The sequence below is a fragment of the Podarcis filfolensis genome (assembly GCF_964270895.1).
Source record: "Podarcis filfolensis genome assembly, chromosome: 8".
Classification (NCBI taxonomy): Eukaryota; Metazoa; Chordata; class Lepidosauria; order Squamata; family Lacertidae; genus Podarcis; species Podarcis filfolensis.
In genome coordinates this window covers 89,232,898-89,257,669 of record NC_139611.1, presented here as the reverse complement: position 1 = coordinate 89,257,669, position 24,772 = coordinate 89,232,898, and the positions used below count along the sequence as shown (strand labels likewise).

At 45.9% G+C, this 24,772-nt stretch overlaps 1 protein-coding gene across 2 annotated transcripts; it reads right to left on the bottom strand.

The window, feature by feature from the left end:
* Window positions 1-1,114: 1,114 nt before the first annotated feature.
* On the bottom strand, window positions 1,115-24,772 carry LOC310768893 (sphingolipid delta(4)-desaturase/C4-monooxygenase DES2-like). Of its 2 annotated transcripts, none has more exons than XM_083627792.1 (3): window positions 24,584-24,772; window positions 12,579-13,321; window positions 1,115-2,522 (listed from the first exon to the last, which is right to left on the bottom strand). In XM_083627792.1, the coding sequence occupies exons 1-3, from the start codon at window positions 24,663-24,665 to the stop codon at window positions 2,379-2,381; spliced, it is 969 nt and encodes a 322-aa protein (XP_083483918.1). In that variant the 5' UTR covers window positions 24,666-24,772; the 3' UTR covers window positions 1,115-2,378. The 2 variants fall into 2 exon arrangements, with proteins under 2 accessions (XP_083483918.1, XP_083483919.1); XM_083627793.1 differs by lacking the exon at window positions 24,584-24,772 and adding an exon at window positions 13,467-13,543.

The following is a 24,772-nucleotide window of genomic DNA, read 5'->3' as shown; positions in this document are numbered from 1 at the left end:
TATTTGCAATATCGAGCCCCATCGGGAAGCCATAGAGGGCGCCATAATGCAAGGAATACCCCAGTTTTATTCCCTCCGGCACATGATGCTCAGTGAGCTCATGGGACGGTTCTGAGCATCCTCAAAGCACTTTGATCCATTCAGCGATTCCTACCTTTGTCCCTTCCTCAGATGTTGAGCTCGGTCATCTGTTAAAGTCAATCCAGTTTAGGTTAGTCCTGACCTTCATGAGGTCCATCTCCCAGCCTGACAAACCATCTGGACCCCACCCCATTTTGAATACAAGTATTTTATTTTATTTTTAAATCCGCTTGACATCTTAGAAAAGGCCTTCTCTGTTTAAGGAAGGAACTTTGCACATCAGCTGATCATAAATGAATTCTGCTGCTTACTCCTGTTCCAGAAGTGAGGTGTTTTCCCCCGGTCATGGGCAAACTTTTGCAGATTCAATTAATAAGTTAACTAACTGAGCTCTATCCGATTTAGCAACTATAATTTCTTTAATCGGGTGACAGCTGGTGGTGTAGTCTAAAATACCTGCAGTTTCCGTCACCTGCCCTCCATCTTTTGATGGGGGTAAGAATTGAGTGGGGCAGAGTGTTGGCGGCATGCCTTGCCCCCTATTGTATTCACCTGTGTTCTCTTACCCCACTCCGACCCCCACCAAACCCCACTGGGAAGAGGCGAAGCGATGAGGCTGGTTCTGGCATCTGGCAAAGGGTTGGGTCTTCCTGCTGGTCTGGGGAGTCTGGCATGATTTGCACACAGAACCCCTTAATTCACAGCCCACCACACCCCACCCTAGAGATTAAGCGTAACTGAGTCTCTTCCCATCGTAGAATTTAACAACAGTTGGTGATGATAGCCTTGTATACGGAAGCTGTTCAATGTTTACTTTTTTATTATGTTTTTATATATGTTGGAGAGTGGCTGGGACAACCCAGTCTGATGGGAGTGTTACAAGTAATAAATTATTATTATTATGAGAAATCCGTAGGCCAACGATACCGCCATTTGATTCCTAGCCCCACGACGCTGCCATGTTGATGGGCCCTGGAGGGAAGAGGCACACGACTCCATCCCCGTTACGAGCTTCCAAGAGAAACAGGAAATAACGTTTCAGATCAATTTATTGTGTCTGGGAATCTCTCCGACTCCTCCCAACACTTGGAACTCGTGGACAGCCAACGAAGCTTCAGTTGCAAGGTTCAGAACACAGGAAAGGAAGCAGCACTTCACGCAGTGCAAACTGTGGAACTCCCTGCCACAGTAGGCAGCAGCAACGACCATCTTGGGTGGCTTTAAAAGAGGATTAGACAAATTCATGGAGGAGGAGGAGGAGGAGGAGGAGGAGGAGGAGGAGGAGGAGAGGACCGCAATGCTCTGCCTGCACAATCGGAGGCAGAAATGTTTCTGTACACCAGTTGTTGGAAACTGCAGGAATTATGGGGCAGAACAGGTAACTGTGAGAACAGGACAGTGGAATAGTGGAATAGATGAACCACTGGCCTGATCCAGCAGGCTCTTCTGGTGTTCTTTTACATATATATATATATATATATATATATATATATATATACACATATTTTTATTAATTTTTCAAATATATCAGTTCCAACAGTCATACAACGTAACTTTCATTTTATACAATATTTTAGACGTCCGTCAACACCTCTGATGATTTTTTGTTCTTTATCACTTATTCTGCATCTCTTAATTTCTCTATTACTCTTAATTATCATTAACTAATAGTTCTTCTCATAGTCTTCCTTGCAATACAGTGGTACCTCGGGTTAAGTACTTAATTTGTTCCGGAGGTCCGTTCTTAACCTGAAACTGTTCTTAACCTGAAGCACCACTTTAGCTAATGGGGCCTCCCACTGCTGCCGCGCCGCCGAGCACAATTTCTGTTCTCATCCTGAAGCAAAGTTCTTAACCTGAAGCACTATTTCTGGGTTAGCAGAGTCTGTAACCTGAAGCCTATGTAACCTGAGGTACCACTGTATTTCAAATAGTCCACCTTACAAAACTTCTTGCCATCCTACTAGCGTAATATGTTCATCCACAATTACTTTTCAGATAGTTCGTATATTTACTCCAGTCTTCTAAGAATCTCTGGTCCCACAGGTTTCGAATCCTTCCTGTTAATTTATCTAATTCTGCATAGTCCAACAATTTCATCCTCCATTCTTTCGTCGATAATTCTTCTTGCTTCCACTTCTGTGCCAATAATATTCTTGCTGCTGACACTCTTGATGTTCTTTGTAAAAATGTGTTTAGGTTTGCTTTTGAGAACAGCCTTCAGCGACTCTACTCATTACCCCCCCCCCGTCCCCCTTCATGGGGGAGGTGGGGGGAGAACTGGAGGTGTTGGAGCTTCATAAGTTCTTGTTCCCCTTGTGGGTCCTCTTCACGCGGGAAAAAGGCCCCAGATGCCTTTTGAAAACAAAATCCCAGAGCACAAGGATCCAGGAGTTGTGGTAGGGAAGGTGGTCGTAATACTCCGGGGCGATTTTCCTCACCTGGAAGGAAAAACATCGAAACACTGAAAATCGGACAGAAACAGAAGAACGAGGGGTGTAAACGATGGCAAGTTCTCAAAGAAATGGGAGTGCCTGATCACCTCATCTGTCTGCTGAGAAATCTCTATGTGGGACAAGAAGCTACAGTTAGAACTGGATATGGAACAACTGATTGGTTCAAAATTGGGAAAGGAGTACGGCAAGGCTGTATATTGTCCCCCTGCTTATTTAACTTATATGCAGAATTCATCATGCGAAAGTCTGGGCTGGATGAATCCCTAGCCGGAATTAAGATCGCTGGAGGAAATATCAACAACCTCAGATATGCAGATGACACAACCTTGATGGCAGAAAGTGAGGAGGAATTAAATAACCTTTTAATGAGGGTGAAAGAGGAGAGCGCTAAATATGGTCTGAAGCTCAACATCAAAAAAACGAAGGTCATGGCCACTGGTCCCATCACCTCCTGGCAAATAGAAGGGGAAGAAATGGTGGCAGTGAGAGATATGACTTTCTTGGGCTCCATGATCACTGCAGATGGTGACAGCAGCCACGAAATGAAAAGACGCCTGCTTCTTGGGAGAAAAGCAATGACAAACCTAGATAGCATCTTAAAAAGCAGAGACATCACCTTGCCAACAAAGGTCCACATAGTTAAAGCCATGGTTTTCCCAGTAGTGATGTATGGAAGTGAGAGCTGGACCATCAAGAAGGCTGATCGCCGAAGAATCGATGCTTTTGAATTCTGGTGCTGGAGGAGACTCTTGAGAGTCCCATGGACTGCAAGAAGATCAAACCTCTCCATTCTGAAGGAAATCAGCCCTGAGTGCTCACTGGAAGGACAGATCCTGAAGCTGAGGCTCCAAGACTTTGGCCACCTCATGAGAAGAGAAGACTCCCTGGAAAAGACCCTGATGTTGGGAAAGATGGAGGGCGCAAGGAGAAGGGGACGACAGAGGACGAGATGGTGGGACAGTGTTCTCGAAGCTACCAGCATGAGTTTGATCAACTGTGGGAGGCAGTGGGAGACAGGAGTGCCTGGCGTGCTCTGATCCAGGGGGTCACAAAGAGGCAGACACCACTAACGACTAAACAACAACAAAATGCCACTCAGGGCCGCCTTTACCTGGGGGTGCAAGGCGTGCAGGACACCCAGGCGCCAAATTCTGGGGGGCACCCACCGCCGAAGCCACCGAAGCTCTTAACTACCCGCCTGTTATGAAATAATAAATAATTTTGATCGAACTGGGAAAACAAAATACATTTATACCTAGGTATTGCCGAAATGTATATCTACTGTTTCACCAAAGGACTTTGTTCACTCATTTACCAAAGATCACAACGGCGGTGCTTGTCAAAGGGGGGCGCTGGCCGGATCTTTGCCACCCCGACGGCGCATATGCTAAAGACTCCCCTGATGCCACTGATTATGGGATCTGAATTCAAGTCAGGTTCTGAGGAGGTGGAACCACCCTAACCGCCTGGCCTTTGGCTTGGAATCAACTTGATCCCCTTCCCCTCTTTCCTTTTTCCTTTCTCCTTCTGTGATGGAACTCCTATTTGGGACTTCCCTGGCTTTTTTCTGGCCTACGTAGGACCAGTCTGGATAGTTGGCCTTGGTGAAGATTTTCATCCCCAAAAAGTTTTTGATTTGAGTTTCTACTGAAATGAGGCTGCATTTTAACGTTGTATTTTAATTTTGTTTTTAAGTTGTATTTTAATCAATTGTTTTTATACCTGGCATTAGCCGCCCTGAGCCCGGTCTTGGCTGGGGAGGGCAGGGTATAAATAAAATTTATTATTATTAACCGATGTGTTCTGGGCTGGAACTGAGATACGCTGAAATCACAACTGAATTCACTTTCATAATGTGCACATACATTAATGAGCACATGTTCCACAGTGGAACGGTTTCCCTTGGGAGGTTGTGGACTCTCCTTCCTTGGAGGTTTTGAAGCAGAGGTTGGATGGTCATCTGTCCTGGATGCTTTAGCTGAGATGCCTGCATTGTAAGAGGGGGTTGGACTAGATGACCTTTGAAGGTCCCCACAGTTCTGTGATTCTACTTACTATCTTTCAAAAGAAAAAATATCCAAATGATTCAAGACTCTTTTGTACGCACATGGAAAAGGGATGTGATTTGCTTCATTGAATTACTATTATTTTTTTCATTCGCTGTTTCATAGATTCGTAGAAATGTGCAGTTGAACGGGGCCCTGGGAGTCATCTCGTCGAAGCCCCTGCAAAGAAGGCACCCCAGCTAAAGAATTCCTGACAGATGGCCACCCGTTGGTTGGAAAATCTGCAACAAAGGAGAGTTTACCACCTTAGGTGATCTGTTCCACTGCTGAACAACTCTTACGATACAATACGATAATCTTTATTGTCATTGTCCCATACAGAGCAACAAATTTTTTTGGGGGGGGGAATCTACATCAGACATTCAAAAACCAACAAGCCTGCTATCCCAGCCTGGTTAGCCCCCTAAAAACTCTGATACCCCATTTTTAAAATACAATACACTCCCATAGAGACTCCTTACACTGCGTTTAAAACCAAAATCGCATTTGGATAGAAACTGTTTCTCAGGCAGCTGGTCCTAGTCTTTATAACCCTGTACCTTCTTCCAGAAGGCAGAAGCTGAAAGAGATCGTTTCTCTATCCTGCGCTATCTCTGCAGCTTTCTTATGGCACCTGGAAGCGTAGATTTGATCCAAGGTGGGAAGAGGGCACCCAATTATTCTCTCTGCAGTCCTTACAACCCTGGACAGCATTGTTTTTTCCCTGGCCATGCAGCTCCCAAACCACACGCACAGACCATAAGTTAATACACTCTCAGCAGTACAATGGTAAAATGCCATCAACAGGTCCTTTGAGAATTTCCTCTTGCCCCCTGCTCTTTATCGCTCAGTTAGAGCAAACTGGAAATTCAGGTTTTCTCCGGGTAGACATTTGCTCCGATTTAGCACTAAAGAATGGGTTTTCCCCAGAATAGGACCTGGGGTGGGGGAGGAGAACTTCCTGGACCCGTCCTTTCTAGACGCAGGAGAAGTTGAAGTGCGGGTGAGCCGATAATCTCCCTTCTTGTCTCTTGAAACCGTGGGTTTGAGTCCTGCCCTCCAGAACAGGAGAAAACAAACTTGCTCCATCCTCCCCGTGGCAGCCCTTTAAATATTTGAAGGTGGCTATCTCCTCTCAACAACAGGCATATAAAACAAACAAAAAAACAACAGGCATATGAAATCAAAAGAACTAATATCATGGCCACTGGGCCCATCACCTCCTGGCAAATAGAAGGGGAAGAAATGGAGGCAGTGAGAGATGTTACTTTCTTGGGTTCCATGATCACTGCAGATGGTGACAGCAGTCACGAAATTAAAAGACGCCTGCTTCTTGGGAGAAAAGCAATGACAAACCTAGACAGCATCTTAAAAAGCAGAGACATCACCTGGCCAACAAAGGTCCGTATTGTTAAAGCTATGGTTTTCCCAGTAGTGATGTATGGAAGTGAGAGCTGGACCATAAAGAAGGCTGAGCGCCGAAGAATCAATGCTTTTGAATTCTGGTGCTGGAGGAGACTCTTGAGAGTCCCATGGACTGCAAGAAGATCAAACCTCTCCATTCTTAAGGAAATCAGCCCTGAGTGCTCACTGGAAGGACAGATCCTGAAGCTGAGGCTCCAATACTTTGGCCACCTCATGAGACGAGAAGACTCCCTGGAAAAGACCCTGATGTTGGGAAAGATGAAGGGCACAAGGAGAAGGGGACGACAGAGGACGAGATGGTGGGACAGTGTTCTCGAAGCTACCAGCATGAGTTTGACCAAACTGCGGGAGGCAGTGGAAGACAGAAGTGCCCGGCGTGCTCTGGTCCAGGGGGGCACAAAGAGGCAGACACGACTAAACAACAACAACAATCTCCTCTCAGTCTCTTCCTCTCCAGGCTAAACATGCCCACCTCCTTCGACCGTTCCTCATAAGGCATGGTTTCCAGACCCTTGACCATCTTGGTTGCCCTACTCTGCACACCATGCGCCTTAAAATGTGGTGCCCGGCAATTTCACAGCAAAAACAGATAGGTAGCAATATTTCTAGCCTGTATACCAGGACATAGTACATAGGTCATTCTCCCAACTGCCGCTCCTTCTGCAGACAAAGCAACACCATCCAGGCTTAAAGGAACCCCAAGGTTTTCAAGCAGTGCCCTCCCTCGGAGGAAAAAACAAATTCTATGGAAAGGGGGTATCAGAAGCTGCCCAGTGAGGATTAAGCATGCTTTAATCCTTCATTTTAATGTTGGAGATGGAAACATCTACATGCAGCCGCTGGGAGAGATCATCAGGGGGTTTGGGCTGGGCGTCCATCAATTTGCAGATGATACCCAGCTCTACCTCTCTTTCAAATCAGAACCAGTGAAGGTCCTGTGTGAGTGCCTGGAGGCGGTTGGAGGATGGATGGTGGCTAACAGATTGAGGTTGAATCCTGACAAGACAGAACTACTGTTTTGGGGGGACAGGGGGCAGGCGGGTGTGGAGGACTCCCTGGTCCTGAATGGGGCAACTGTGCCCCTGAAGAACCAGGTGCCCAGCCTGGGAGTCATTCTGGACTCACAGCTGTCCATGGAGGCACAGGTCCATGCTGTGTCCAGGGCGGCTGTTTACCAGCTCCACCTGGTACTCAGGATGAGACCCTCCCTTCCAGCAGACTGTCTCGCCAGAGTGCTACATGCTCTAGTTATCTCCCACTTGGACTACTGCAATGCGCTCTACGTGGGGCTACCTTTGAAGGTGACCCAGAAACTACAACTAATCCAGAATGCGGCAGCTAGACTGGTGAATGGGAGTGGCCACCGAGACCACATAACACCAGTCCTAAGAGATCTGCATTGGCTCCCAGTACGTTTCTGAGTACAATTCAAAGTGTTGGTGCTGACCTTGAAAGCCCTAAACGGCCTCAAAGGCCCAGTATCCCTGAAGGAGCATCTCCCCCCCCCCCATCGTTCTGCCCGGACACTGAGATCCAGCGCCGAGGGCCTTCTGGCGGTTCCCTCATTGCGAGAAGTGAGGTTACAGGGAACCAGACAGAGGGCCTTCTTGGTAGTGGCACCTGCCATGTGGAACGCCCTCCCTTCAGATGTGAAGGAAATAAGCAGCTGTCTTATCTTTAAAAGACGTCTGACGGCAGCCCTGTTTAGGGAATTTTTAAATATTTAATGCTGTATTGTTTTTAACACTCAATTGGGACCCGCCAAGAGCGGCTGGGGAAACTCAGCCAGATGGGCGGGGTATAAATAATAAATTATTATTATTATTATTATTATTATTATTATTATTATTATTAAACAGAGAACTGGAGGCAGAGGGGAGGGGAATGGAATGGAGTATCTGGGAAAGGGAGATGAAATGGCTGGCTGGCTTGGATACTGAAGAGGCGCACTCTGTAGGACAACATTTTGCAGCAGGTCCAAATTGTCTCAGTCACTGGAGGTCTGGGGTGTTTTAACAGATTTTTTGGCCTAGGTTATAGAAGCAGTCCTCTATTTGAACTGTGGTCTCCCGTCCAAGCCTGGTTTAAAAATAAATAGCCCTACAGAGGGTAGGAGCTTTGAAGCTACGAAGATTACTTCTGGCACCCTGGCACCAGAAACCTGAAAAGCAAATTCGCTTGCCAAGACGCTTTCCACTGAATCAGATAGCACCTGCCCGGGATTAAAATAAAAGGCTCTCCCTATTTGCATTTTAAAATAGCGCTTCCCTTGAAGTCGACTCTTCCTTTGTTTTCAATAAGCTGGTGCTCCGACTTTTCGACTGCAAAAGTACTGTATAGATAATAGCTGCCACCTGTCTGTCTCGAGAGACAATGGAGTGCAGCGCAAGTCAAACTGCTCTTAGCACCGCTGAAGTGAACTCCCTGGGCACAAGCCTGGGCAGTGTGTCTGGAGGTCCTGGGCTGCCCAGATGACAACCCCCCCCCCGCTCAAAGCCTCGGAGCGGAGCTATGCGTTTGGCACCAGCTTGGCGACAGGAGTTGCCGGAAGTAAAATAATAATAATAATAATAATAATAATAATATAACAACAACAACAACAATAATTTATTACTTATACCCCGCCCATCTCTTGCTGGGTTTTCCACCACTCTGGGCGGCTTCCAACAAAATATTAAAATACTATAGCCCGTCAAACATTAAAAGCCTCCCTAAACAGGGCTGCCTTCAGATGTCTTCTAAAAGTCAGATACAGTGGTACCTTGGGTTAATAACTTAATTCGTTCTGGAGGTCCGTTCTTAACCTGAAGCACCACTTTAGCTAATGGGGCCTCCTGCTGCCGCTGCACCGCCAGAGCACGATTTCTGTTCTCATCCTGAAGCAAAGTTCTTAACCTGAGGTAATATTTCTGGGTTAGCGGAGTCCTGAAGCATATGTAACCCGAGGTACCACTGTAGTTGTTTATTTCCTTGGCATCTGGTGGGAGGGCGTTCCACAGGGTGGGCGCCACCACTGAGAAGGCCCTCTGCCTGGTTCCCTGTAACCTCACTTCTTGCAGGGAGGGAACCGCCAGAAGGCCCTCGGAAGATGGACCCCGGTGTCCAGGCAGAATGATGGGGGAGGAGACGCTCCTTTGGGTATAGTGGGCCTTTTCAGGCCGTTTAGGGCTTTCAATGCCAGCACCAACACTTTGAATTGTGCCCGGAAACGTACTGGGAGCCAATGTAGGTCTTTCAAGACTGGTGTTATGTGGTCTTGACTGCTGCTCCCAGTCACCAGTCTGGCTGCCGCATTCTGGATTAGTTGTAGTTTCCGGGTCACCTTCAAAGGTAGCCCCACACAGAGCGCATGGCAGTAGTCCAAGCGGAAGATAACCAGAGCATGCACCACTCTGCCCAGACAGAAGGAGGCATACATGGCGCCACCCAACCGACTTAAGAGTTTCCACTCAGGATTTGTGGAAGGGTTTCTCCTGAGCCTTTTCTTTTCCCAAAGAAATCCCACAAGGCAGCAGAAGTTTAGTACCAGAGCTTTCCTTCTCCATATGCACACATTCACACAAAGTTCAGAACTTTGCTTTGTTGCCCTGCAAGGCAGTAGAAAAATCAACGCTTCAGAGCGGCTAAAACTGATTATGTCGGACTGTCTGTCTCCCACCTTTAGGGTGCCAGGATGTATGCAGAATCTTATTCTAGAATCACTGAATTGCAGAGTTGGAAGGGACCATGAGGGTCATCTAGTCCAACCCGCTGCGATGCAGGAGTCTTTTTGCCCAGCATGAGACTCAAACTCCCAACCCTAAGATTAAGAGTCTCCCATTCAGCTCAGTCATATTGGCAGGAAGGATTACGTTAAATGGACAGGAGGGTGAATGAATCAATTGGGGGGGGGCACTCTGCTCTACCCTGGTATTTCCCCAACTTTCGAAATACCAGGAACTCAAATGCTTCTCACACATGCCTTTTGATTATTTCGAAATGTTATCTTTCCTGAACTAGGTGATCCTCCTTCTGATCTCTTCGTAAAGTAGTTGTAGTTAACTGAGGTGTTGCATGTAAGTAAAGCCAAAGAACCTCCCTGGCAACAGAAAAAGTAATACATACTTGTACATTCGTTTGTGCAATGAAACCACCCTTCTTTGCCTCTAAGAACTGGACCTTTCATGCAGCAGCACTAAAGACCTCCCTTTTCGTGGGGTCTCTGCTTTGATTTCCGGCCTTTTTCTATTTCAGGTAAACCTTCCCCACCCGGTAACAAATCACAAGGTGAATTGATTTCCCCCTCAACAGTGAACGGCACCTGGACAGCGGGCAGGAACACAAACCACCTGGCTTCAGTTTTCCCCTCTGTGGTGAAATGCAGTATATTTCTAAATTTGCATCGTCTTATAAATTAGCATATTCAAATTTGATGTAAATTGGTGCCCTCTTTTTCAATGTGATGTGTTTCCTTTCCCTGTTATGTTATTATTTTTAGCAATGCAGAAGCGGCCACTCTAGTTTTCGGCTATTTCGTGATGAATGTAACTTTTCCTTCTTCTCCTTAAAAATAATAATAATGGGTTCAGTAGCTTGAGAGCTGCCTTGGGTTTGTTCTGCAAAGCAACATACATGAGACACAGTGTTGCCTAGTGGTTAGAGTGCTGGACTAGGACCTGGGAGATCTAGGTTTGAATCCCCACTCAGCTATGAAGCCCTTGGGGGCCACTCACCATCTCTTTGCCTAACCTACCTCACAGGGTTGTTGTGAGGGTGAATACAGAATAATAATGTAATAAATAATATGTTGAAATATTGTCACCATTATAATTATCTGCTGCAGTAATAAGGATGCCATGGCATATTCTCTTTTGGACTGTGAGATGGCAGGAAGGGACTGTATTGTTTTCTCAACGCCTACAAAGTCTGGGCTGCATGAATGCAGTTAATTAGGGTGGGGGTTTTCCTGGAATATTGCAAGATTTGATCAACAGGCAATGGCATCAAACAGGCTGGGCGGTCGAACAGTACAACTGCTTAATTGCTTATATGTGTGTCATGTACCCTGCCCCTCGAAGGCATGCAATACATTTCGCTAGGACAGGGTGGTCCAACACGCATGCGGCCCTTTTTGGGTGGCCCATGCTAAGTACGCGGGTGGCGCTGTGGGTTAAACCACAGAGCCTAGGACAGGCCAATCAGAAGGTCAGCGGTTCGAATCCCCGCGACGGGGTGAGCTTCCGTTGCTCGGTCCCTGCTCCTGCCAACCTAGCAGTTCGAAAGCGTGTCAAAGTGCAAGTAGATAAATAGGTACCGCTCCGGCGGGAAGGGAAACGGCGTTTCCGTGCGCTGCTCCGGTTCGCCCGAAGCGGCTTAGTCATGCTGGCCACATGACCCGGAAGCTGTACGCCGGCTCCCTCGGCCAGTAAAGCGAGATGAGCGCCGCAACCCCAGAGTCAGGCACCACGGGACCTAATGGTCAGGGGTCCCTTTACCTTTACATTCTGCTATTTATCATTATTAATAGTTTGCATCATACCTATTATTGAGATACCTATTAGGTCCATAGATTACCATCTAGCATCTATTCAACACAAAAAAGCGACAATTTGTTGTGGACAAAGGACAGCTGGACATATCAAGGGCCCCGTTACCTTCAGGAGCTGAGGGCCTCATCAGACTGAAATCCGGCCCTGCCCAACGTCCAGGATCCCTCCCACAACCGGTTGATCTCTCGCGGCAGAAGTAGCAACAAATCCTTGCACTCTGGTGTTGTCCGAAAGTCCCGCCTCCCCACTTTCCCAGGAGCGTTTGGAGGGATGGAAGGCAGGGACCTTCTGTCCCGGCGGCAGCTTCTCTGTAGGGGCAAGACCTGTTGGGAAGGGCGGTCGGGTCGCACGCAGTTTCCTGGACTAAAGAGTTAACTTTGCCCAAAGCAGAGACATCACCTTGCCAACAAAGGTCCGTATAGTTCAAGCTCTGGTTTTCCCAGTAGTGATGTATGGAAGTGAGAGCTGGACCATAAAGAAGGCTGATCGCCGAAGAATTGATGCTTTTGAATTATGGTGCTGGAGGAGACTCTGGAGAGTCCCATGGACTGCAAGAAGATCCAACCTCTCCATTCGGAAGGAAATCAGCCCTGAGCGCTCCCTGGAAGGACAGATCCTGAAGCTGAGGCTCCAAGACTTTGGCCACCTCCTGAGAAGAGAAGACTCCCTGGAAAAGACCCTGATGTTGGGAAAGATGGAGGGCACAAGGAGAAGGGGACGACAGAGGACGAGATGGTGGGACAGTGTTCTCGAAGCTACCAGCATGAGTTTGACCAAACTGCGGGAGGCAGTGGAAGACAGGAGTGTCTGGCGTGCTCTGGTCCAGGGGGTCACAAAGAGGTGGACACCACTAAACAACAACATTGCCCACAACTGACTCTGCCTCTTTGTTCCGAGCTGCATCTGACTCCAGCCTTGGCAAGGGCTGAGACAAGTCTGCAGTTGGCGAGACCCCACTCGCCCTTGGCGGACCCCCCCCCTCTGCTACACCGAGCCTGGAAGGCTCTACGCGACGGCAACCCAAGAGAATCTGTTGGCCTTACCAGTGGCAACCTGCTTCCTGGGATGCTGGGGAAGTCATGGTGCTCCATGTGGTAGCCCACGTTGAAGGTGAACCAGTTCAGGGGCCCGTAGTAGGAGACGGTGTCATGACCCTTGGCATACATGTAGTGCTCAGCGATGAAGTGCCCAGAGAAGGGGTGAAGGCCCATGGCCAAGAGGGTACCAGCGACCATGTAGACCACGGGCTTGAAGCCCCATAAGCTGTAGATGAGGAGGTCATAGCCCATTTGGACAGCCACGTTAATGACCTCCATCTTGGAGATGGGTTTGGGGTTGATGAAGAGCGGCCGCAGGACGTAGAGGAGAGGTTGTAGAAAGACCCAGAGGAACTTCCTCAGCGGGGTGTTGAAGAAGTATCCCTCCAACTCGCTGGGGACGTCGACATCCAACCCTTCCACGGCCAGGAAGCGGTGGTGGTCGACGTGGTACTTCTTGAAGGAGGTGGCGTAGGGGACGCCGATGGGCAGGTTGGCGAACATGCCAAAGAAGCGGTTCCACTTGGCCCTGTTGTTGCCGAAAGGTACGTTGTGGGAGATGTCGTGGATGGCCAGCGCCAGCGAGTGGTTGACGCAGCCCCCGAAGGCGTAGGCCCAGAAGAAGACCCACTTCCAAGGCAAGCCCTTCACCAGGTAGCAGGCGAGAAGCTGAGTCAGGACCATGAGGGTCACCACCCACTTCATGTTGGGATCGGGGCCCATCAACTTCTTGATCTCCGGGTACTTAGCTGTTGTGGAGGAAAAGAGGGGTGAGAAGGGAAGCAATAGCGTTAGTTGGTGTGGCAGTGAATCGCAAGCAGAGAGAGGGTAAAAATATTATTAATAATAATAATAATAATAATAATAATAATAATAATAATAATACAGTGGTACCCCTGGATTTGAACGGGATCCGTCCCGGAGTCCCGTTCGCATCCTGAAGCGAACATAACATGCAACTGTGCGTCTGCACATGCGCGGGTTGCGTCTCGTCGCTTCCGCGCATGCGTGTGATGTCATTTTGAGCGTCTGTGAGTGCGCAAGGGCAACCCAAAAATATTCATCCCGAAGCTACTTCAACCCGAGGTATGACAGTAATAATAATAATATTAATAATATTTTTTTACTTCTACCCCACCAATCCTTGAGGTTACCTGGTTCCTATTAAGCTGTCTAGGGTTTCATACATCAGCATCAATACCTTGAACAATGCTAGGAGATTTCCTGGCAGCCAGCAAGGAGCTTTTAGTGACTGCATAATACATGTATCTGAAGAAGTGTGCATGCACACAAAAGCTCATACCAATAGCAAGCTTAGTTTGTCTCTAAGGTGCTACTGGAAGGAATTTTTTTATTTTGTTTCAACTTCGGCAGACCAACACGGTTACCTACCTGCATAATACATGGGTGCAGAGTTGTTCTGGCCAAAGGCTGCGTTTCCACACTCAGCACGAGATGCAGTTTCTGAACCAACATATTATTATTATTATTATTATTATTATTATTATTATTATTATTAATTTCTACCCCACCCATCTGGCTGGGTTTCCCCAACCAGTCTGGGCGGCTTCCAACAAAAGAGTAAAAAAAAAATTGAAAACATCAGTCATTAAAAAGTTCTCTAAAAACTTCATTAACACTGATGTCCTGCTGGGAATTTCACTCTGAAATTTCAGACTGAAATCCCCAGGTGTCAAAAAAGGTTATTTATGTATGCTACTACTGCAGCCTGTGTTTCATTAGCCCAGAAATGGAAAAGGAGTGAGGTCCCAACTCACGAAGAGTGGCAACTTACGTAAGTTGACAGAATATGCACAACTCGCAGACTTAACATATAGAATAAGAGAACAAGACAAACATATGTTTAAAAAAGATTGGAAAACATTTATTGAATATACGGGAAATAATTGTGTACAGCTGAAAACGCTCGCGGCATTAAGATAAATTCAACAGTGCAGACAAGTTTTGATGGATGCAATAATGGAACACCGATTGGTGTAGCTTTTGAAAAACTTGCAGGGATTTATGATATATAAAATGAACCATGGAAAGAGAAGAAAGGAAGTCATTGATATCTTAACGATGTAAAATGAGTATTTTAAATTGTAAAACGAAATTTAATAAAAATTATATACAGTGGTAACTCGGTTTAAGAACAGCGCTCTTTACGAACGATTCGGTTTATGAACTCTGCAAAACCGGAAGTAGTGTCCTGGTTTGCGAACTTTACCTCGGCCTAAGAACGGAAGCCGAACGGGGGAAGGGCACCGGCAGCGAGAGGCCTCCTTAGGGAAAGCATGCCTTGGTTTAAGAACGGTTTCTTTTTAAGAACGGGCTTCCGGAACGGATTAAGTTCGTAAACCGAGGTAAAAGGTAAAGGGACCCCTGACCATTAGGTCCAGTCATGACCGACTCTGGGGTTGTGGTGCTCATCTCGCTTTACTGGCCGAGGGAGCCGGCATACAGCTTCCGGGTCATGTGGCCAGCATGACTAAGCCGCTTCTGGCGAACCGGAGCAGCGCACGGAAACGCCGTTTACCTTCCCGCCGGAGCAGTACCTATTGATCTACTTGCACTTTGACGTGCTTTCGAACTGCCAGGTTGGCAGGAGCAGGGACTGAGCAATGGGAGCTCACCCCGTCACGGGGATTCGAACCGCCGACCTTCTGATCAGCAAGTCCTAGGCTCTGTGGTTTAACCCACAGCGCCACCCACATCCCTAAACGGAGGTACCACTGCGTATATATATGCTTGTGGGCTTCCCATTGGGGGATCTGGTTGTCAGGGACTGGTTGGATGCAGAGGAGCAGTGGGAGGGGCCAGCTGGGGAACCCCCAAGGGAGATCCCAAAAGAGGAAGGCTTAGAGCCCGGGGATTGGTGGTGGGACACTGAGGAGAGGTCAGAGGAGGAAACTTGGGAAGAGATGCTGAATACGGAAGGGACAACGGGCTTTAGTGAGCAGGAGGAGCCTGTGATTGAGAACAGTTCAGACTCTGATGATGAAGCAGAGGAGAGGAGTCTAGAGGCCGTTGAAGCACCCCAGGAGTCTCCCCCAGGCATCCTGCGTCAAAAACAGTGGGCAGTTTCTTTGATGTAGCTTTTCTGATATGTTAATCTTAGGGTGTTAATCTTAGGGCCAGGAAACAGATCTCACCTGAAGGTGAGAATGATCGCTGTCTTCCTGGCCATCCTTCTTATCATGTATATTGCTTGTTTATCACCTCCCAGGGTTGCCAAATGCACTCCTTTGTAGTTTACCCCAAAAGTATGCATGCTTAGTTTTGGTAGTTTAACTTTGTCCCCACGTGGGGTTTGTTGAAATGCTGGGAAGAAATCTGGTTGGTTCTTACGAACACTCTGAAAAAGTTCTTTTGTGAATAAAACGACCTGGTCCGGAGGGTGGAGAGACAGATTATTATACGCACCCTTCCCAGAGTCTTGCTGGTTCAAGCCTCTGTGTGTATTCTTATTAATCAGAGTTCAATCCTTCCTTTGTTTTGGAAACACCTCACACTGGCTGCGACAAGCTCCCCTCCCCGCTGGTCTCCAAGAACGCACAGGATAATGAGGAGAGCGGAGCGAAGGCCAGATGTGTGCAGATGCAGTTTGAGACTGCTTGGGAAACATCCGGGAGTGGAGGAGCCTTAGGAGGCGTGCAAGACAAGGACCCTCAGTCCTGGCAAGAGGTGTTGGGAAGAGTTGTTGAGTTGCATGCCATTTCCTGGACTAAAGGGTTAACTTTAGGATGCTGGACTAGAATCACTTGGCACTTGGGCCTGATGCAGCTAAAGGGCTGTCATGTTCCTTAAGCACTAAAAGGGGAAAGGGAAGAGAGAACAAAACGACCTGTGTCTAAATCTTTGGCTGTGGAGTCATTGCACTTTTCGGCAAAAGAGGTTTTCTTGGAAAAATAATGCCCACGTAAGATGCAACATCTCCTAGTGTGTCACATAGCAATGGCCCTGGGACATTCCACCTCACCGGAGCTGAGATAATTAGAGAGTATGGTTCTGAATGGTGGTGGATTTCTCAGGAATGTTGTAAAAGGTTTCTGGAACTCATCTTTCGCTTCCAGGTGGAAACATGTTGCTGCCTTAGTCATAGAATCATAGAACTGTAGAGTTTGCACGCGCCCTGCAATGCGGGAATCTCAACTCAAGCACCTATGAAGACGGCCAAAATCTACAGAATTCTTTCTGAAACGGAAAGTAACACACAACTCCCAGGATTATCGGCTGGAGGGGAACTGCAACGGCTCATATAGTGCTTCAAGCATACGGTGGGGGTGGACTCTTCTGAATTAAAGAGCGGGTTTTTGCAGGCAAAGCTCCAGGGTGGAGGGGGAAACCACTTGAACCTGGAGCTTAAAAGCATGGAGCAAAAGGTAAGCGTAAATAATCCCTGCATCTCTCCTCCAATCTTTCACGCCCCAATATGTACCCATGACATCAGATACGAACGTTCTCTTTTTTTTTTTACAAAGCCAAATTTTTAACCCCCTGAGGCACACTCCATTGTCTCTCGAGATAAACAGGTGCCAATGATGATTACTTTTTAAGTTTGCATACTGCGCTTTTCTGAACACCCTGTTCCCAACACTTTTCTGAACACCCTGTTCCCAATTACTGCTCCAATGACCCAGAAACAACAACAACAGTTATTGGAATATTATGATGCTGAAATATTATAGCTTGGTTCAGGTAATTTGGAGAGAGTTTGGCTTCAGCCCCAGAGGCGCACAGACATGTGCCAACCAAGATGATTTTTTAAGTTTGCTTACCGCCCTGTTTGGAACACAGAGTTCTCAACTTGGGAGGAGAAGAAGAAAGGGCCATTAAATAGCCACACGGATTACTCTTAAAAGCAATTGCTGCTTGAGTCTTATTGCCTGAGACAGACAATTCACATACTGGTGACATTGTGCTCCAAACTCCTGACATGACTTGTTGGTGATCTCATGATCCATATTTCCTTTTTTTTTTTTTTATAATATTTTTATTTTTCCATATAAACACAATACAACAAACATAAACATACAAAAACAAAAACAAAACAAAAAACATGTATCATTTCATATCCTAATTTCATATCCTATCTTCCCCGACTTCCTCATGCCTCCCCTTTCTGTATTCCAAATTCTTATCGATTGTTCAGCAAATCTTCCCTTATTTTAATTTAAATTTAGACTATTCTTCCTTATTTTCCTTGTCTTAACCATTGCTAATAGTAACCATTTACTTTCCAGTCCAACATCATTCTAACTTTCATTAACTTTGTGATATTTCTTTAAATAGTCCTTGAATTTTTTCCATTCTTCTTGCGCTGCTTCTCTTCCCTGGTTTCGGATTCTGCTCGTCATTTCTGCCAAGCCCATATAGTCTATCACCTTCATCTGCCATTCTTCCAGTGTGGGTAGTTCTTGCGTCTTCCAGTACTTCGCAATGAGTATTCTAGCTGCTGTTGTAGCATACATAAAGAAAGTTATATCCGTCTTTAACACCCCTTGGCCGACAATACCCAAGAGAAAGGCCTCTGGTTTCTTGGGGAAAGTATATTTAAATACCTTTTTAAGTTCATTATAGATCATTTCCCAGAATGCCTTAATCTTCGGGCAGGTCCACCAAAGATGAAAAAATGTACCTTCAGTTTCTTTACATTTCCAACATTTGTTGTCAGGCACATGGTAAATCTTTGCAAGCTTGACTGGGGTTATGTACCACCTATATATCATTTTCATAATGTTTTCTCTTAAGGCATTACATGCCGTAAATTTTATCCCGGTGGTCCACAACTTTTCCCAATCAGCAAACAAGATATTATGACCAATGTCCTGAGCCCATTTAATCATGACCGATTTAACCGTTTCATCTTGTGTATTCCATTTCAGCAGCAAATTGTACATTTTGGACAAATTCTTAGTACTGGGTTCTAACAGTTCTGTCTCCAATTTTGATTTTTCCACCTGGAAGCCAATTTTACTGTCCAGTTTAAACGCTTCATTTATTTGATGGTAGTGGAACCAGTCTCTCACCTTCCCTTTTAATTTCTCAAAACTCTGCAATCTCAATTTGTCCCCTTCCTTTTCCAAAATTTCCCAGTATCTTGGCCACTTGGACTCCATATTTAACTTTTTAACTGCCTTAGCTTCCATTGGCGACAGCCACCTTGGAGTTTTATTTTCCAGCAAGTCTTTATATCTGTCCCAGACATTTAGTAGTGCTTTTCTGACAATATGATTTTTAAAACTTTTATGTGCTTTAACCTTGTCATACCACAAATATGCATGCCACCCAAAAATGTTATTAAAACCTTCCAAATCCAAAATGTCTGTGTTTTCAAGAAGTAGCCATTCTTTCAGCCAGCAGAAAGCTGCCGCTTCGTAGTAAAGTTTAAAGTCTGGCAGGGCAAACCCCCCTCTTTCCTTTGAATCCGTTAGTATCTTAAATTTAATTCTGGGCTTTTTGCCCTGCCAGACAAATTTAGATATGTCTTTTTGCCACCTCTTGAAACAATCCATTTTATCAATTATTTGCAATGCTTGGAACAAAAACAACATTCTTGGCAATACATTCATCTTTATAGCTGCAATACGGCCTAACAAGGAAAGCTTTAAGTTGGACCAAATCTCCAAATCTTTTTTCACTTCTCTCCAAGTTTTTTCATAATTATCTTTAAACAAATTCACATTTTTAGCTGTCATATTTATACCCAAATATTTCACTTTTTTAACCACAGTCAACCCTGTCTCATTCTGGAACCTTTCCTTTTCTATCTGTGTCAAATTTTTCTCCAAAACCTTTGTCTTAGACTTATTCAATTTAAATCCTGCCATTTGACCAAACTCTTGAATTATTTCCAAAACTCTTTTTGTGCTAGCTTCTGGCTCTTGCAATGTAAGTACTAAGTCATCTGCAAATGCTCTCAGTTTATATTGTTTAGCTCCGACCTGAATCCCTTTAACCAACTGGTCCCTCCTAATCATATTAAGCAAAACCTCCAGGACCGATATAAAAAGTAATGGGGAGATAGGGCACCCCTGACGTGTCCCTTTTTCAATCTTGAACTCTTCTGTAACCACATTATTTACAATTAGTTTGGCTTTCTGTTCAGAGTATATTGCACCTATACCATTTTCAAACCCTTGGCCTACCCCCATCCCCCGGAGGTTCTTCAACATAAAACTCCAAGAAATGTTGTCAAAGGCTTTCTCGGCATCCACAAATATCAAAACAGCTTTAGTGTTTATGTTCACTTCCAGCTTTTCCAAAATGTCAATTATATTCCTTACATTGTTCGACAAGTGCCTTTTTGGGAGAAAGCCCGCTTGGTCCCCGTGAATCTCCTCCATCAAAACTCTCTTCAGTCTTTTTGCCAAAATATCAGCAAAGATTTTGTAATCCACATTCAATAACGAGATGGGTCGGTAGTTTTTAAGTTGGGTCTTTTCAGTCTCTGTCTTTGGTATAAGTGTAATGTAGGCCTCTCTCCACGTATCGGGTGCCCTTTTCCCCTCCATAATCTCATTACAGACTTCCTTCAAAGGTTGTATCAACCCTTCCTTCAAAACTTTGTAGTATTTGGAAGTCAGTCCATCCGGTCCAGGGGATTTGCCCAGCGTCATGCCTTGAATGGCATCTTCTATTTCTTGTGCTGATATCTCCTGGTTCAATATTATCTTACTTTCTTGCGAAACCTTTTTCAGCCCATTTTCCTCGAGGAACTGTTGTATGTCCATTTCTTTTTGCGGCCCTTGTGTGTAAAGTTGTCTAAAGTAGTTCTGAAAACAATCATGATCCATATTTCCCAGCAGTTTGATATCGATATTAAAAAGTACAGGGGACAAGATAAAATCATACAATATTCCAAAGTACCACTGCCAAGGAGTCTGTCACCTGCCCTCCATCGCCTCCCTCTGGGAACAGTCCCATAGCTCACCAGCCAGCGCATCGAGGCTCTTCTGACGCTGAATCTAAATCCCAAAGCCAGATTAAAATGGATCCAGATAACTCTAGACTGGGAGCGGCCACCAAGACCATACAACACTGGTCCTGAAAGACCTACATTGGCTCCCAGTACATTTCCAAGCACAATTCAAAGTGTTGGTGTTGACCTTGAAAGTCCTGAACGGCCTCAAAGGCCCAGTATACCTGAAGGAACGTCTCCACCCCCATCGTTCTGCCCGGACACTGAGGTCCAGCGCCGAGGGCCTCCTGGCGGTTCCCTCCCTGCAAGAAGTAAGGCTACAGGGAACCAGGCAGAGGGCCTTCTCAGTGGTGGCGCCCGCCCTGTGGAATGTCCTCCCTTCAAATGTCAAGGAAATAAACAACCATCTGATGTTTATTTATTTTTTTAATAATTTTTATTAACTGGCCAATCACATCAAATTAAATCACATCACATAAATTCCAAATTACAAAGCCAAATTTTTAAATTTTGTTGGGGGAACCCATACTTCAAGATCCAAAGGGGGATTCAGATCATCTTCTTATTACTGCGTTAATATCCAAATCAGTCCCAATCAGTCCAAACAAAATTCATAATTCTATCCAGTCTTATCTTGGTGTTTCCACATCATATCTTGTTCATATAATTTCTCTTTTTCCTTTACGATCTCTTCTGTTAGTCTCCTTAAGCCGATAAGCAAAATAATAATCCTGTGTGGATTTCCCGTTCCTCCACTAAGTCCAGATGGTTTCCATATATCTCCTTCGTAGATAGCATCGCTCTTTCCATAATAAATTAGGCATTTGTCACTCTTAAGTCCCACCAAGGAGTTGATCCACGATATGTAAACAACTCTATTTCTCTCTTTCTCCTCCCAGACCCAAGAGCTCCAACAATGCCTCCCAAAATGGCGACGGCATTTTTAACTGCGTCATTCCAAAACTCTTAGCTTTCGAGCTTCATCTTGAAACATTGCTTTGGTTCGAAAGTTTATCTCCACACAGCCTTAAATCCACAGCTTAAGTCCTTAGTTTCTGACTCATTAGGGGAGGGGATTCTTGTTAAATCACATAAGAAAAAGGAAGGCAGGTTTTTTCCCCCCTCCCCCCTCAGTCATACCGTATCTTGACGTATCTTTTCATATTTTATTCTTGTCTTGTTATCAGAGATCTCTTCTGTCAGCAGTCTTTACTCCCCTTTTTCCTTGAAGCATGTGCAATTTATCTCGTCCAAATTGTTTCTTTTGAAGATGCTTGCAACTAGCGGCGCGAATCAGGGACGGCGTCCAGGAGTGCCGGAATCCCACAGGAGGGCTTTGTGCCTAGTGCCCCCACCCCCACAAATTCGGGGGTGGTATAGGGCACAGCAGGCAAGGGCCGTCCCCCCCACAATCCTGGGGGGGTTAAGGAGGCTAATTACCCCCATCATAGCCTCCAAATTACCTCGTGTGGGTCGGAGAGATGTTATTGTCAGCCATCTTCCGATGCGCCACCTAGTGGCCCCCCAGATACGAACATTCTCAAAAAGGGTGTGCCTGCAGATTTATGTTTCATTTAATTTATATATGGATTGATTGATTGATTGATTGATTGATTAAATTAAAGCATGTCAGAATATGCACAACCTATTTTCAGCCTTTCCACAACCCCATGAGAGAAGCGTTAAGAGGACAGAGATAGTGGGGCTTGTTTTCCCACCCTCCTCCTCAATTCCCCCGGGATCTCCTGCATGCAATATGGCAAAGGCTCCTTGGGGCAGCGGCAGGGCAGGGGGCCTCACCCCACAGTTCACATGGCTTTAGGGTAGTGGCATTCTGGGGGCTCTGAAGCCTGAACTGTCATGGGACCCCTTTCACTGTTATCTTCTTCCATAGGGTTAAAGGTAAAGGGACCCCTGACCATTAGGGTCCAGTCATGGCCGACTCTGGGGTTGCGGCGCTCATCTCGCTTTATTGGCTGAGGGAGCCGGTGTACAGCTTCTGGGTCATGTGGCCAGCAGGACTAAGCCGCTTCGGGCGAACCAGAGCAGCACATGGAAACGGCGTTTACCTTCCCGCCGGAGTGGTACCTATTTATCTACTTGCACTTTGATGTGCTTTTGAACTGCTAGGTTGGCAGGAGCAGGGACCGAGCAACGGGAGCTCACCCCGTCACGGGGATTCAAACCGCTGACCTTCTGATCGGCAAGTCCTAGGCTCTGTGGTTTGACGCACAGCACCACCCATGTCCTCGTCCATAGGGTTGTTCCACAACAAATCATCACACCATTACCACACCTGGGCTACTTACTGGGATGGTGGAAACATACAGCAGCAGCAACAAAAATCAATTTGGCTTGATTCAATTGCGACTCCAGTTGGGTTTGCTAGACCCAAACTTTTAAGCAAGGTGGCCGCGAGTCTCTTCTGGGGCCCCTCTCAGATCGGGGGCCCTGGAGCTTAAGCTTCATTCATTTCAAAGTCACCCCACCTTTGCTTCTGGGTGGCCTTGGGTGCTCACATCCCACCCTGGACCTTTATGAGTCGCTTCCTACTTAATCTGTAATTTTGCTATCTGAAGCAGCATCCATCCTTATGCTCTGCCCCTTGAATTTCATGTAATAATAAGCCAACCTTTCTTTATTCCTTCTGAACGTCTTGTGACATAAGGTTAAGCATAAACAAGCATAAACACATATTTCTAACAAACACACACCCTCCAACATTTCTCGGATGAAAATAGGGCTGTCCTATTCAACAACAACAACAACTTTACTATTTATACCTGCCCATCTGACTGGGTTGCCCCGGCCACTCTGGGTGGCTTCCAACATACATACAAACATAATAAAACAGCAAACATTTAAAAACTTCCCTATACAGAGCTGCCTTCAGATGCCATGGAGGTCAGATAGCTCCAGACCCTCCAACATTTCTCTCATGAAAATAGGGACGTCCTAAGGAAAAGCAGGACATTCAAGGATCAAATCAGAAACCGGGACGGCTTCTGTAAATCCAGGAATATCCCTAGAAAATAGAGTCATTTGGAGGGTCTGCAGACGGATCTCAAACTCTTGCAAAAGGTCCTAACCAAATAATCCTAGCACACAGAAATGGTAACTCTAGTAGACAGTCCTACGTCTCTTGGTAGTGTGTGCAGAAATACACATCAGCGCCGGACACGCATGACGATTCAGACGCGCGACTTGCAACAGCAGAGGTCCAACATGGTTCTTGGGGCCAGTGCTGGATTTGCGTATAAACAAGCTCTAGCCTAGGGCCCCAGTCTCTTGGGGCCCCCCAAATAATTAAAGTAAAAAAACAACTGGATGTGCATTTCTAAATTAAAAGATAAAAACAAATAAAATAAAGACTAAATACAGCAACAATGTGTTGTGTTGTGTTGTTGTGTTGTGTTGTTGCGTTGTGTTGCGTTGTGTTGCGTTAGTTCCTATGATGTAAGTAATGGGCCCTGCCTGCTTTTATTAACTACAATTGCATTGTACAGGTTATAAAACTTAATTTATAATTATTAGTAGTTTGCATCATATATCACCTATTATTATTTCATGTTATAGCAAGTTTCCAGAGCCTACTAGATTATGAGTCCTTGTAAATTGTTTTTCTAAAGAAACTTCTGTTATTACCAAATGCCAATGGGTTTGCATTATTTGGTTTGTTATGAATCAAAAAATCATTTTAAGTTAAGAGCTTAATAATTATTTCACTATGAATATACTTCTTCTCAATTTCACTATTAATAGAATTCTTCTTAATTGTATTTCAGTTCAACGATTACTTTGATAAAATACACATTTGGGATGTGCAAATGGCTTGAGATACTTTTGAGGTCCATAAATGACCATCTAGCATATATTCAACAGAAAAAAACAGCGACTATTTGTTGTTGACAAAGGGCCCCATTACCTTCAGGAGCTCAGGGCCTCATCCAACCTAAATCCAGCCCTTCTTGGTGCTGGTAGCCATGTCAGTCCAGTTCCCTACCCGTCCGGTCCCAGTTCACCCACCTCACCCTTCACCCACCCCACCAGTCTCTGCCCTTGGCAGAGTCCTCCACTTGCAACTCACCCAGGATCTCCTTCCTTCGGCTTGTGTGGGGCTGGTCGGTGTAGACCCACTCGAAGTCATCTCTGCTCCCGGTGTTGCCCATGGGGAGGACCTCTCTGAGCCTGACTCAAGACTCTCCCTGCTTTTATGGAGAGTCGCTTGGGGTGTGATCCCCACAGCTGCCTTCTGAGAGTGAGGTGAGACTACCCT